This window comes from Labrus bergylta, chromosome 5, assembly GCF_963930695.1.
Source record: "Labrus bergylta chromosome 5, fLabBer1.1, whole genome shotgun sequence".
NCBI classification, from domain to species: domain Eukaryota; kingdom Metazoa; phylum Chordata; class Actinopteri; order Labriformes; family Labridae; genus Labrus; species Labrus bergylta.
Genome location: NC_089199.1, coordinates 12,465,563 through 12,479,375, shown reverse-complemented (window position 1 = coordinate 12,479,375; position 13,813 = coordinate 12,465,563). Strand labels below are relative to the sequence as shown.

General features: G+C 40.4%; 1 protein-coding gene across 2 annotated transcripts in view; it reads left to right on the top strand.

Annotated features, from left to right (window-relative positions):
• Nucleotides 1–12,543, top strand: part of eif4enif1 (eukaryotic translation initiation factor 4E nuclear import factor 1) — a 12,836-nt gene extending 293 nt beyond the window's left edge. The window contains exons 1-19 of one of the 2 annotated variants that reach the window (XM_020651855.3): nt 1–57; nt 612–755; nt 1,003–1,076; nt 1,865–1,992; nt 2,337–2,611; nt 2,981–3,182; nt 3,326–3,489; nt 4,191–4,329; nt 6,460–6,567; nt 7,341–7,618; nt 8,138–8,218; nt 9,027–9,213; nt 9,584–9,672; nt 9,938–10,071; nt 10,288–10,369; nt 10,466–10,589; nt 10,683–10,997; nt 11,127–11,297; nt 11,563–12,543. The exon at nt 1–57 is cut by the window's left edge and continues 293 nt beyond it. In XM_020651855.3, the coding sequence (XP_020507511.1) occupies nt 660–755; nt 1,003–1,076; nt 1,865–1,992; nt 2,337–2,611; nt 2,981–3,182; nt 3,326–3,489; nt 4,191–4,329; nt 6,460–6,567; nt 7,341–7,618; nt 8,138–8,218; nt 9,027–9,213; nt 9,584–9,672; nt 9,938–10,071; nt 10,288–10,369; nt 10,466–10,589; nt 10,683–10,997; nt 11,127–11,297; nt 11,563–11,750 (2,835 nt within the window). In that variant the 5' untranslated portion in view covers nt 1–57; nt 612–659 and the 3' untranslated portion in view covers nt 11,751–12,543. Of the gene's footprint in view, nt 58–611; nt 756–1,002; nt 1,077–1,864; nt 1,993–2,336; nt 2,612–2,980; nt 3,183–3,325; nt 3,490–4,190; nt 4,330–6,390; nt 6,568–7,340; nt 7,619–8,137; nt 8,219–9,026; nt 9,214–9,583; nt 9,673–9,937; nt 10,072–10,287; nt 10,370–10,465; nt 10,590–10,682; nt 10,998–11,126; nt 11,298–11,562 lie in introns of both variants that reach the window. The other variant, XM_020651854.3, reaches the window with a different exon arrangement.
• The last annotated feature ends 1,270 nt before the right edge of the window (nt 12,544–13,813 follow it).

The following is a 13,813-nucleotide window of genomic DNA, read 5'->3' as shown; positions in this document are numbered from 1 at the left end:
ACGTGAACTGACACTGATTTTTTTTTTTTTCGGTATTCCGCGCATCATTCACATCGAGTAAGTTGTTGTTGTTGTTTTTTAAGCGTTGTTCATACACTTCTTCCACCTTTAATTCAGAGCAGAGTGTGTGATTCAGAGCAGAGTGTGTGAGCGCTAGCCTGCTAGCTCTCTACCAGTGTCTCCGCTAACCGGTAACGTAGACTTTCTTCACACTCTCTAAAGAGGTGATTCATTCATCAATTCGTTGCTTTCATTGTTTAATTGCGTTGGCCTTTAGTCGGGGTTTGATACTTCAGGAGTAATTGCCGTAAATGATGACGGTATTTTGTCAATTAACAGCAGCGCTGGATTAATTGTTCTGATTGTCTCTGTGGCTGTTGTCAATTAACGAGTTAATCACCCCGCAGCTTTGTTTTAAACTTTCCTCAGACAAGTCAGCCCGATGTTATTTACTTTATTAGCCTTAGGTTTCTTTTTCTTCTTCTGATGTCTGTGAATCTGTTGAGTCGTATTTGTAGCGTTTTAGTTATTCAACGTAACTGCATGCAAACTAGAAATAAAAGTGCTTTTGACTGACACAGCCTTTGACCTGCTGTGAACTGTCCCCTCAGGAGCGGAGTTTCCCCCCCTTCCCCCCTGTGGAGCTGTTTGTTTGAGCCATGGAGAACGATGCTGGTGTTGAGGAGAAGAATGGTGAAGCTGTTGTGGATCAAGTTCAAGAGCCAGCAGCAACAGCTCCTCACAGATACTCCAAGGTGATGAGAAAAAGCTTTGTAGTAGATGTGAAGATTTTAGACCCAGTGCTGAGGAACGCACATTTTAGTGTCTGCATTTAGTCTGTTGTTTGTGTGTGAACCTTTTTTTGTGATGGCCAGGAATCCTTGGCAAAATAGATTTTTGTATCTCAATGGAAATACTCCTGGTTAAAATAGAAATACCAAAAGTATGAGAAGTTAGAGTCCATGCATGGTTACTTTTTAACCATCGTGAATTCTTTCACAGGAGGAACTACTGGAAATAAAAGAACTGCCAGTCTCTAATGAAAGGCCAGAGTGTCTCTCTAATAAATATGACAGGTAAGAATTTGTTTTAATTGCACAATATACATTGTCCACAACACTATTCAGCGTTTAATACTAAAAGGGTTTTAAAAAAATATATATTTTGGGGCGAACTTATTAAGAACAGGGACTTTCATTGACTTATGTCTAAATGTTTGAGGCTTAGTTGATAACAGACACTGGGGGAGTGAAAAAGTGAAGAACTTTGAAGCTGGATTCTTGTACAAAGCTTAAGAGGTCTTATTTGGTTCTTAAATCAAGGAGATTTTTTTTTTTACAGAAGCCACCTTCTTGCCTTTTGCTGGCTCTATTTAATACATTCTTTTTATGGGTTGTATTCATATTGGACAGGTTTCCAGGACATCTGCTCATAAATGAAGCATCTTTTTTGTACGGTTTTAATTGGATTTTTGTCTCTCTTCTTCGTATTTAACCTCAAAGTTCCTATATGTGATGTAGACTTTTAATACTCTTGGCTCACAGGATGCAGTTTGAATCCAATATTGCAGGTTTTAAATGATGGTTATGCTAACTGGTTTTTACAAATGAAGATTTTAGTTTGTTCAGTATGTTTTCCCTCTGGTCAGAAGCATAGAGAGACACACTGACATATTTCCCTGCTGAAAGTATCATTCAATATTATGATCAGCCTTTAAATGTTTTATTTCATATTCAGCATGTTAAATCATTCTTCACAAATTTAGATTTTTGTTTCCGGAACAACTTTGGACAGTCATTTCTTATTTGTGTCTCAAATAGTATGCATGTTTTTTAATTTGTGTTCAAATGGTGTTCTGATGCAGTGATGGTGTTTGGGACCCTGAGAAGTGGCATGCCTCACTGTATCCCACTTCAGGACGTAGCTCTCCGGTGGAAGGTTTTAAGAAGGACTATGTGGACGATAGAATTCCTTTGAAACGAAGAATCCCAGGTGAAGATTTAAATTAAAACACTGGTCGTGAAATGGTCACACTGTCTGTAGAAAGATGTTTGTCTCAGAGGAGCTCTACTTAAAGTCATGGAGGAATGTGTTTGTTTTTTGTCAAAGGTTATGGAATTTTAAAGTTTCCAAATCCTGAAGCAGATCTCAATTATACTTTAAGTAATACAAAGTTTGGTCTAGAGGAGTACGATAATGAAGCAGAAATGAATTGGGGAAGAGAGAACACTCTTTATTGATCTGGCCTAACGTGATGTGATTGTTTTTGTCTTCATAGCTCACAAATCTAAAACCTAGCCTTTTGCTGCTCTATGTATGCTTCCTGTTGTTTTCAGATCCTCGTGAGCGGTTAAAGGAGGACGATCTGGATGTCATACTGAGCCCGCAGCGACGCAGCTTTGGAGGTGGATGTCAAGGCAATGCTGCCCTTGCACCCCATGTCCGTCGCCCAATCAGCCCCCTGGAAAATAAGGAGAATGAGAGTCTTCGTCTCGGAGGAGCACGCAGAATCGGCAGTGGTCGTATAATTGCTGCCAGAGCATTCGAGAGAGAAGCCCGTGCAGAAAAAGAGAGGGAGCGCGAGAGGGACTTTAAAGATAAAAGATTCAGGGTTGGTGTTCATGATTTTCTGTCCGTATATAATGTATAGCATATAGTCTTCAGTTGGTACACGTTCCAGTGCATTGAGAGAAAATGGTATTCAGTGAAAAGTTTCTGCACAATCAAAGGGGGGTTTTACTTTCAGTTTGTGTGAGAAAAAAAATCAATTGATGAAACACAGAAAACATAGCCTTACAGTTCAATATGTTCTAAAGCTCTTTAGCCTGTAATTTAAATTACTTTTCTAAATTTAATGAAGATGGTGTTGCGGCGCAAGTAATACAAATGTGGTTTATTTCAAGAACAGTTGACTTGTCTTGAACCAGTTTGAACAACATTTGAAGCAAAACTGTGATATTTTTGCTTTTGTCTGAAACAGCAGAGAGATTTTGGTGACAAACGTGTCTTCAGTGAAAGGAGAAGGAATGACTCTTACGCTGAGGAGGAGCCGGAGTGGTTCTCTGGAGGTCCTACCAGCCAGTCTGAGACAATTGAGCTCATTGGATTTGACGACAAAATCCTGGAAGATGAAAGACGCAGGTCTAAGCGGTCAAGGAAGCGGGCGGAGTCTGTAAAAGAAGGCATGTCAAAGCCTCGTTCTAACGAATTACAGCAAAATTATGTAGTCAAACGTTTTTATTTTTTGATATTTTATTAGTATATGACTGCTTTCACACAGAGGATACTCAAGACTGCGATTTTGTTGTTACTTCTTTTTGTGCAGTTGTGGAATGTAATGGAGGACAGCCTGAAGAGCAGGATGCGGGTTTACAGTCCACTGCTGATCAGGAGGTTCCCCACCCCGATGTGCTACCTGAGCAGACGACCGGAGACTTTGACTTCAATGAATTCTTCAATCTTGAGAAGACCATGCCAGGACTGGCCTCAGTAAGTGCTGGGGGGCACTGTGTGTGTTTGTCGGTGGTTTAAAGGTGTAAACATCACAGTTGGGTCGATATTTAAACTCAATGTTTCTTTGTGCATGTTCATTTCTAATCCATACAAGCCAGTGAGGTATTATAGTGTAACCCCCCCCCCAAACAAATCAGACTACAGGTTTGTTTGTTTTTATATGTTCCATACAATCATGCCAAGTGTTTAAAAAGCTAGATGACTGATGTGGCTCAGTTGGTTTAACAAATTCCATGTTCATGTTTTATTAAACTTCACCTCTGCTGCACTGGCTTGATCTCACTGGACTTTGACTGTGATGGGATTCACTTTCACTGAATGGTGCACTTTAAAAAATGTCAGTGGGATTCTGCATGGGGTTAAAGGGGAAGTTAGAAAACAATCCAAGTTTATGCCCATCATTATACCTAGACTGTTACGGCTACTAATTGGACAACTTAGCATCCATTGTGCTATCAAAAATAATTTTGTACTGACTGGTTTGAAGTGTTACATAAACACAAATCCAGACAGCAGTGCGTTCAATGACACTGCCCTTCATGCTCCAGCACATTTTGTTCTTAATCAATGGATGACACCCAAAACGTAAGTGCCTCCTTTGTCCTTTGTACCCTTTTGGTTGGCTGAGGTTCGTGTTTTCTGACTCCGTCGAACATGCAAATGCTTATGTCTTGCAGATGATTGAAGACGTCCTGGGGGAGGGCCCTGTTTCTGCTAGCCGCTTCAGTCAGTGGTTTTCCAGTAACCTGAGCCCTTCAGGCAGCCGGTCCAGCAGTCTGAGGTCAACGCCCCATGAGGAGCTGGAAAAACTTGCAGGTAAATGATTTCATTTCCCCAGAAAGAGCTTCATGTAAACATGTAGCTTGAGACCAATCCGAATCAATTTTTATTGCCAAGTACATTAACACATAGGAGAAATTTGACTTGGTGCGAAACAATTTACAGAGGACTAAAGATAAAATAGTAAGAAGCGATTTATTAAAAAAAAACAGCATAGCTCCTGCTGACAACTTCAATGGAATAAGATAAAACTTTAACACGCAATTTAAAAAAAAAAAAATATATATATATATATATATATATATATATATATAAAAACACAAATCAAAGAAATCTTGAATTTGTGTTTTGGCATGTTGGTATAGGAACTTCCAGACCAGCTGCCTGTACATTAAAAATCTATTTAAAAAGAATGTGAAGTATCAGGATAACTTTTCATGTTCACAATCCATTAAAGCTGACTCATGAAACATGTCTGGCTGTACCACAGTCTGAGTGCATAGCATAACCATCTTTAATCTACAGTAAAATCTGGAATATAAGTCGCACCGGTGAAACACTCCGGAGATTTGGCTACCTGGAAGGGATTTAGGCTATGTGTGAATGCAAACAGCCGTATTTTCCAGACTTAACCTGGAGTTTCTCCGGCCAAGACTCCTAGTATTTTTTTCTGCAGAAAATCTGAGTGAGCTGATGACTGAATGCGGCAGCATGTACTCCGGAGACTTCAATTTGAGCCAATGGAGAGAGAGAATGACGTTTATATACAGTGTCTGCACGCGACCAGTACGATCTCCGTGCACGTCATTAAATGTTGTTCTCCACTCTTGGATGTTGCCATTCCATTGGACTACACATAGCATTGATATAAAGGCAAATATTCTCATTATAGTGTCGTGTAGCGGATTCTGTTGCTACGGCTGCTACTTCTGCGTTGTTTATTTACATCACGTCTTACCCCGGGAAATCCCCTGAGCCCCCTCCCCTCTGACAGTGATAGTCTCCAGCTGTGAGGAGCATATGTGAACGGCTAGGTCGGGAAAATCTCTGGAGGAGTCCTCGTGTAATTATCTAGATATTATCCGGAGTGCATATGAAAACGGTTTAAGACGCATCTTGTTTTTGGAGGTCTCTCAGAGAGACGATTTCTATTGTGTTCAGCAAAGTCTACAACGTGCAGTTTCTGTGCAGCTGTGTCGCTCTTGTAGTTCCGTTTGTTTTCACTTTGGGGAGTTTGCACTCCTATCTACAATACAGTAGTTGAGAGCTCAGCCTGCAGTGAAGTTGTGAAGCAGAGTCACTGACTCCTAGCTTGCGATTCGCGCTTCCCTACTCTCTTTAACTTTAATATAGGACTCTTTCAATCAAAAGAACACTCAACGAGGTTTATTTACGGAACAAGATACCATCGTTGGCTTTAAAAATGCATGATTACAACCTTGTGAGGGAGAAAAGATGTGAAGAAGTCGCACAGCCCACTACTATCTTTCCCACTACTGCATGCAATCAGCTTTCAATACCCAATGAATGGGGATGTATTTTTAATCTCGTCAGGTCGCGCACAGTGATGGTGGCTGCTGCACCAGCAGTAATAACGGCGAGTGTCAGCATTTTATACTTGTATATTGGTCACACCGGTGTACAATGTGTTACAAAATGCAATGAAGCTTTGTTTCAGACAAGACTGTGAGGAAAAATACAGCCGTCCTTTATTACCGCTGTCGCACAGAAGTGACGATTCTTTCGGCCAATCAATGGACTGCAGTGTTTAGCTCCAGCTTTTGGGATCGGATCGGTAGACTTGGCACCCCAACAGAAGGGTAGCAAAAAGTAGGACGGTACGGGATGGTAATTTGTGGACCTTTCCCGACTTGATAGTGGAAACGCCACAAAATGCGTGCCATACTGAACTGAACTGCTTGGTGGAAACGGGGCTTTATACACCGGATTTTACGGTATGTCATCTGCAAACTGCTGCTTAACCAAGTCACTCTCAAATACCAGCTGACCTTTTACAGTACATTCTTGCTTTGTAATCCACATTCTTCAAAAAAGCTGTTAATCTTCCAAATCTTGGACTTCTTTGCTCTTCTGAAGGGCTTGAGCCACGCTGCACGTCCCCTAGCCACGGCCCTGCCTCATTCTTCACACCTATTCAATCATCAGAGTGCAAGGAGAACGTGGACATCCTGGAGCTGCTGCACAAAGCCAAAATAGACCTGAAGCCTCTTCTCTCCACCCTGTCTGTCAACAAGGCAAGGCTTCGAGAAAGCAGTAAGTGCCTGTTCAAAACTGTGGAATAGATGATGTGTTCATGCATAATTAAAGTCCACATGAAGTGAGAAGAGAGTTGGAGTTGAAAGAAACCCTGTAAGGGTTTATACAAAATACACTTGCATGCAAATATTTGTCTATATAGCTTAATTAAAGCTGAACTCATCAGAGGTCTAACATTGGGTGCTGAGGTTGCAATACAATGGATTGTGTTCCACCCCTTATGCTCTTACTGGGATTGTTTTCCTCAATGTCCTATTTCAGCTGAAATGTAATTAGACAACACTGCCCAGGCTATAGAAGAAAACCAGAGTTCTACTGGCATAAAGTAATTTGACACATGCCTATAGATTCTGCATGTGCAGTCATTCTCATTAGTTTACATACCCTGGCAGAATTCGTTTTTTTTTTTTTTATTTTTTTTTTTAAATGCAAATTCTGCCAAGGTATGTTAACGTATGAGCACAACTGTATATGCTGAATCTGATTTGTACATGAGGGGTACATGCGTGTTGATTCTTTCCTGGGTTCTGCTGACATTGGGCGACTCTAGCGATCACACATTTTCTGCAGAGACACTGCACTACATCAAGTCTTCCCAGTCTTCTGTTAGTTGCACGTTTATGTATGCTAGTATGTAAAAGCTTGAAATGACTTCAATAGATGGGATGTCATTCACAACAAGCCTCCTTCATAAATGGTTCACCTGCTGTTGTATCTTGGTAAAAAGTAACTGAACAAACCTTAACTTGAGTTGTTCCTTCTGTCCACAGCTAACTGTGGCGCTGTGCTCTCACTGGAGGAAGTGGAGGGAGGGATGAACAGGATGAAGCTGGGCTCTGAACCAGGACCACAGGTGCGAAAGATGCCGCCTCCACAGAGAGGAAATGGCACGCCCTTTATGGCTGAACATTTAGAGGAGGCGTTAACTGGCGGCCCCAGCGCCCGTCCGCACTCACGTGACTCAGACATGTCGGCCTTTAATAAACTGGTCAGCAGCATGAAGGCAAGTGGAACTCTGCCAACTCACCCTAAAACCAACTCAAACAATGTAAGTATTATCACAACTTGATGTTTTCATTTTTTGTTCTCATTGATCCAGGCTCAAACTGGATTAGTAATATTTTTATCTTGGACATGGGATGCATTTACAAATGTGTCCTCAAATGGACAGATTACTACATGCATACATGCCTTTAGATTGGATAAGCCACTTTTGAATTACCTCATGAACAATCCAAAAAGTGATGGGCATAAATTTGTAGCATTTTGTTTTGTATGTTTGTTGTGAGGAAGCTGCAAGTGTAATTTTCTATGCAAGTCAGTTCTGAGATTTTGCAGCTAAGAAGACATAAAGTCAGTCATGTGATGAACACTCTAAAAAATATGACATTACATTTATTCAAATAATTACCTGACTTGCATAGGGGTTACTTTGATTGAAACATGCATGTAAAAATCCATCTCAGTACAATAGCAGTTTCTTTTACTTTGATGGGTTTTTACCTGGATATTGGGGTGTTTGGTTTCATTGCACCTGCCACAAATTCTGTCTCCATGTACCTTACAGCAAATTTCAGACCAGGCAGTGGTGACTGTTTCTGAAGCTCCAGCTCGAGCGCCTGCGCAGCAACAGAAGAACATATTTCAGGTTCGTGTTATGATGATCCTCTCGGGGTAATGTTGACAAATAGGCAATACCTCGTTTCCACTTACGTATGTGACTGATGTCCGTAGATCTGTAAATATATGAATGATGCCTCCTAAGTGTCCAACAAGAGGCTTGTTTTGTACATTTTTAGCAAACTGATAGAGGATGACTGTTTGCTGATAAAGCTGACTGTATTTAATATCAAACTGATACAGACTATTTTAGCAGATTAACGCTGCTCAGATTCACAATGTGATAAAACAAGTTATTTCTACTCATATAAATGCACTTGACAATCAACATCATCAACTGAATCTTGCTAGGACCACGCAGTCATAGTCTGTCTGAAATCCCCTGCAATAGTTAATTTATTCTACTTACTCCAGGCACATTCAGGACAGAAATATTAAACGGGGGGGAGGAGTTTTGCAGGCACATCCAATGCCAGTATTTTCTTTAAATATGTGGTGTCTTTAATGTCAACTGTTACGATTTGATGTGCAGTTGATGTTTCCACAGGTTTGCCTCTTCAATGATGCAAAACATTGAGATGCTCTCTGTAGACTTTCAGAATGTGTCTCATTACTGGAATTCCGAAATGTCTGCGCATATTAAAAAATATATTTTATTGATGTGAGGTAGCATGACAAATTCTAAATGGAACTAGACGGCATCAAAAAATCTCTTGTACATACCAAGTAATATTATATTATTACTTATTGATATAAGATTGACATCAACATTTTAAACTACAAGAGCAAGAACGTTTAAATTTACTTGTGATTTAGATTTTACATTTGTGTTTCAGGAGCTCTTGGGAGGTCCAGCTCGTAGTGCCTCCCCTACACTACTTGGAAATTTGATGGGAAGCTCTGAAGGCCCGACCACCTCTGTCCCGCTTCATGGTTTATTACACAAGGGACCTTCACCTCCCCTCTTCCCACAGAGGGCACCCTCACCTGACTACTACAACAGTCGGCTGCAATCTTCAACAGGCAAGTTCTTTGAAAGAAAATCCTTCCAAGAACATTTAAGAGTACCAGTGTAAACTTCACATTGTTCTAAAGTTTTTTTCTTTTTCTTTTTCTTGGTGATATTTCCTTCAATTATAGCAAATATTAAGCACACAGAGCTATCTTAAATACACCTACTGGTTACACAGAGAAGCAGAAGTTAACTTTCATAACCTAGCAACAATGAACGCTCTGAAATAGAGGTTTTGAGCGCTTCCAGCACAAAAAGCACTGTTGGTGGACACAGGCCAAGAGTGAAACAAATCTAAAAGATGTTTTTTTAAATTCTGTATGTGCTGGTGAAATAAGCTGCATCATTTAAAAAAAAAATGTTTCTCTCCTGAACTTCTAGGTTTTCCTGTTGGTCCTCCACCTATGTTACCAGAGCAGTATGCTGAAGTACACAGGTCTCTAAGCCCAAGATCTGCTGCACAGCTTCAGGTATGTTGCATCTTTGGACATGTAAACTTTGATTAATTGCTTTGCTGGTAAATTAATGGCGTGACTTAAATTATTTCAAAATAAATGTAATCCATTGTTAATGCAGAATACAAACGATTTGTAGTAGTGGTTTGTAAACACAACAGTGTGCTTCTCCTCCCCTGTTTGATGGCACCAATAGCTTCCTCTAGTTTGTGTCTAAGATCTGTCACATGGTCTGGTCACCAAGTTTTTGTCTAAAGTTGTTTGGATTTTGTTTGTCCAGATGAGGGCGCTCTCTATGCCAGTTAATCATGTAGACCTGGAAGCCTTGGCATTCCAACAAGACCTCGCTCTACATGCACACCACGCATTCCAGTCTGGCTTCAAGCAACCACAGGACAAGTCTTTTCGAAATAGGTGAGATTTGTGTAAAAACAAATGTCCTCAATAGTGAAATTACTGTTGAATTGAATGATTAATATAATTAATGCCTTTTGGCTAACTTCATATTCAACTATATATTTTTTTTAATTTACCAGTTATAGAGCATATGGTTCACATAAACGTGATAACAAAATGGATTGGTTACCTTTTTTTATAGTTATCTACAGCTGACATGCTTGTGATCCACAGATTACAGCATGTAAATCGCTCCCCTGGTCCTGGCCCTCAGCCTGCTGGAAGAAACTCACCAGGCAACCCTGTCACCAGCATGGTTAGCATAAACTTTATCGACCGAGCCGTCCCAGAGTACATTTTAAATAGCAACCAATTGTTTCGATGGCATTAATGTGATCTGTTTGTGCTCCAGTTGTCTCCATCATTCACACCCACATCTGTGATCCGCAAAATGTACGCTACAAAAGAGAAAAGCAGAGATGAATCGTCAGGTCGTTCAGAGACCAAGGAGGACGCAACTTCACACTCTCATGATGGTACAGAGAATGAATTTCTACTTACAATATCTTGAGTTAGTTGAGGTACATAAACATTGTTAATTGTTGATTTGTGCTATGTAAATATTACAGACAGCAGCTCACCAAATCTGTACCTGGAAGCAATGGATGGGAATGCTGTCCAGACTGGGGCAGTAAAAGCTGGCTCCCAGAACTTGCAAAACAAGGACCATGAGCGTCTCAGATCCGGCTCCACTGGACACCATACGCCCACAATGGTTCCTCCAGGACCGACCTCATCTTTCCCACGTCCCATCTACCCCGTACCGCTGCTATCACATGTACCTATGGTGCGCCCTCCTCCCCAGCTGCACCCAAATGTGGTACAACGAATGCTGGCCCAGGGTATCCAGCCCCAGCAACTTGGACCTGCTCTTGTGCAAGCAGGTTGGTTTTGGCCTTAAGTTTCCCATATTCTCCTGTTTTATATTTCAACTTTTTAATATCTAACTGTTTTGTAATATTAACCCGAACCTGGACTTCATAAGTTGATTATCTCTCTGTTATTCATTCCAGGTATATTTCCCCCACATGTTGATCTTGCACAACTTCAAGGCTTGCCTCCTGCCTTGCTTGGACAACCGCTGTACCCTCTAAGTGCAACAGGGCATCCACTACTACCTCCCAGAGCCAACACTCAGATGCCGTTGGCAGTAATGCAGCAGCAACTTCAGCAACAAAGACCCAGTGAGTATGAGTGATGACAAAATGACTGAAGGTTTTCAAGTACAGGGCAAGTAGGACTTTCTCATCAAACATAGACTTCCATTATAAACAATAGATTGTTGCTACTAGATGTTTGTAGAACTATAAGGTGAGGGTCATTTGTGCAGTAATAATGTACACCCTCAAACTGAAACTACAGGGATATCATTCTGAATAAGATATGTGTCACAAAAACCTCTACCTTTTTTTTTTCTTGACGAAGTTGTATTTTTGTGTCATCTTGCAGTACATCCGAGCATCCCAGGGCCTCAGTCACAGAGCCAAGGCCCTCACCGGACAAATGGCCCCCAGCAACACGGGGGTAGCCCCCCTCTTGGCCTCTCAAAGTGGTTTGGATCAGACATGCTAGAACAGCCACTCCCCTCCATGCCAGCTAAAGTCATAAGTGTAGATGAGTTGGAGTTCAGGCCATGAGAAAAAGACAAAAGGCTGGATAGCAGGATTCTTTTTTTTTTCTTTTGCCCAGCTCCACTTCCTCTTTACCATAAAAATGTGAACTTTAATTTGAAAGACAGTGCACAGACCTGGACAGTGTAACCATGCCATGCTTTGTCTTCAACCTTTAAGTCACTGCTTTTGAAGATGCTTATCAGCAGAAATAGGAAGACAAGTGATGGCAGTTTGTTTTGCTGGCTGAGTGATTTTTTTTTTTTTTTTTTTTTTTTTTTTTTTTTTTTTTATTTTATTTGTATTAGGATGTGCGCAGTAAATATTGTATAGGCCCAATTGTACAGACCACGGGAAAGAATCTTATTCTCCCTGTATATAGCTTTTTTTTCTGTTTTGTTTTGGTATGGGAAGTTTAACTGAAAGTCACCAAAAGCTGGTAGCATTCCTTTGTCACATCCAACTTTAATTTTCCCCCCTAAAGTGCACTGAGAAACGGCTACTGTAGCTGGGAAATGTTGGATTGATGAGTAACTGAAGTGTGTAGTATTCCTCCCCTTGTGGCCCTTTTCCTTAGAAGTGACTGAATGGAGCGTTTCAAGACAACTCCAGGGGATGCAGCGAGTGCTGGTTGTGCCTTTTCTTTGTTTTTCTATCCTTTTAAAACTGTATCCTTTCCCATCCAACCTGTCACTGGGGGGGCGGCAGCACTGCTCACATTGTCAGTTTTCAAGGGTGGTCGGGATTCAGTTTGTTCATGTGCTATTAAGTTATAAAAAGCACAAATAGAATTAATAAATAAAATCTTCAGTAAAACACAGCTTGCTTAATTGTTTTAAATGTTCTGATTTCCTAATGATGTACTCTGCTATACAGTATATTGAAATTGCTTAGAGCAGAACTGTCAAAGATTGATCCAGAAAGGCATTTTCCTTTTATTTCATCTTGAGGAAAATGATGCAACATGTTTTAGCGCTAATGTCTAACACACCATCCTATCACTCTCCAACTTCAATCTCAAACATTTTTATTTATCTGATCAGGTCTATATTTTTATTGTATGGGTACATACAAATATAGAGTCCTCTCGTGGAAAATCTGATCTCTCTCCCATCTTTTAAAGAGAGAGCACGGTCTACTTTCCACTCAATTTTAGCCATTTGCTAGTAGAAAGTAAACAATGAAGCATATCTTGCATGTTCCTTGTAAAAAGAAATAGGACCCAAATTGCAGCTGTGCCATCTATATGTGCAATGTAGAAGCAGCTCTATTCGCCTGCTGCAAATATTATAGCTTTGTCTATTACCTACAAGTCTATGCTCCAATAATGAAAGAAATGTCAGTGCTTTAGTATTAAATGTGTATGGGTCTTTAAGGAATATTGTCCACTGTTAAAATTAACAATTAACCAAGTTCATAACTATTGTCAGTATTGACTATCTGCCAAATATTTGCAAGATGGTTCATTATGTCAAGGATGGGGCCCAAAAATGGCCTTTTCAACCAACAGACAAACCCCCTAAGACTTTTCATCCATTACCAAAATAAGGCAGTATAGCATCAACATTGTCCAGGAGAAGCTGGAACCAGCAGATGTAAGGCAATTTTTTGCTCTAGAAATTACTTGAGCTGGCAATTTCACGATGATTTACTAATTGTTAACTCAGTCCTTTCACCTCTGAGGATTAACATTATCAATCTTATTACTAAATCCAAATTTTCCACGCCTGGCTCTGTTTTTGAATCCTGCCGTACCTTGGTCATTTATCTGAAGGATTTAATGTTATTTCTTCCCAAATTGGAAAATTTATATTTTTTAATATAACTGGGGTGTATCGGTTTACAATGTTCTCGTTGTACTTTCAAGATATATTGTATTTAATCTTAATGTTAAGTTATGGTTACCTTGCGTGACTTGTGCAGTATAATGCTTTTAATGGTGTGTTGCGTGGGTTTACAGACTGCGCTCGTACACAGTAAAGGGGCTTTTCTGTTTGTGGTAGGTTGGGGGAGGGGTTCTACCATCACAGAACAGGCAGTAAGAGACTTGCATGTTCGCATATGGACAAGAAAGACCCCGTGTGTGTGAG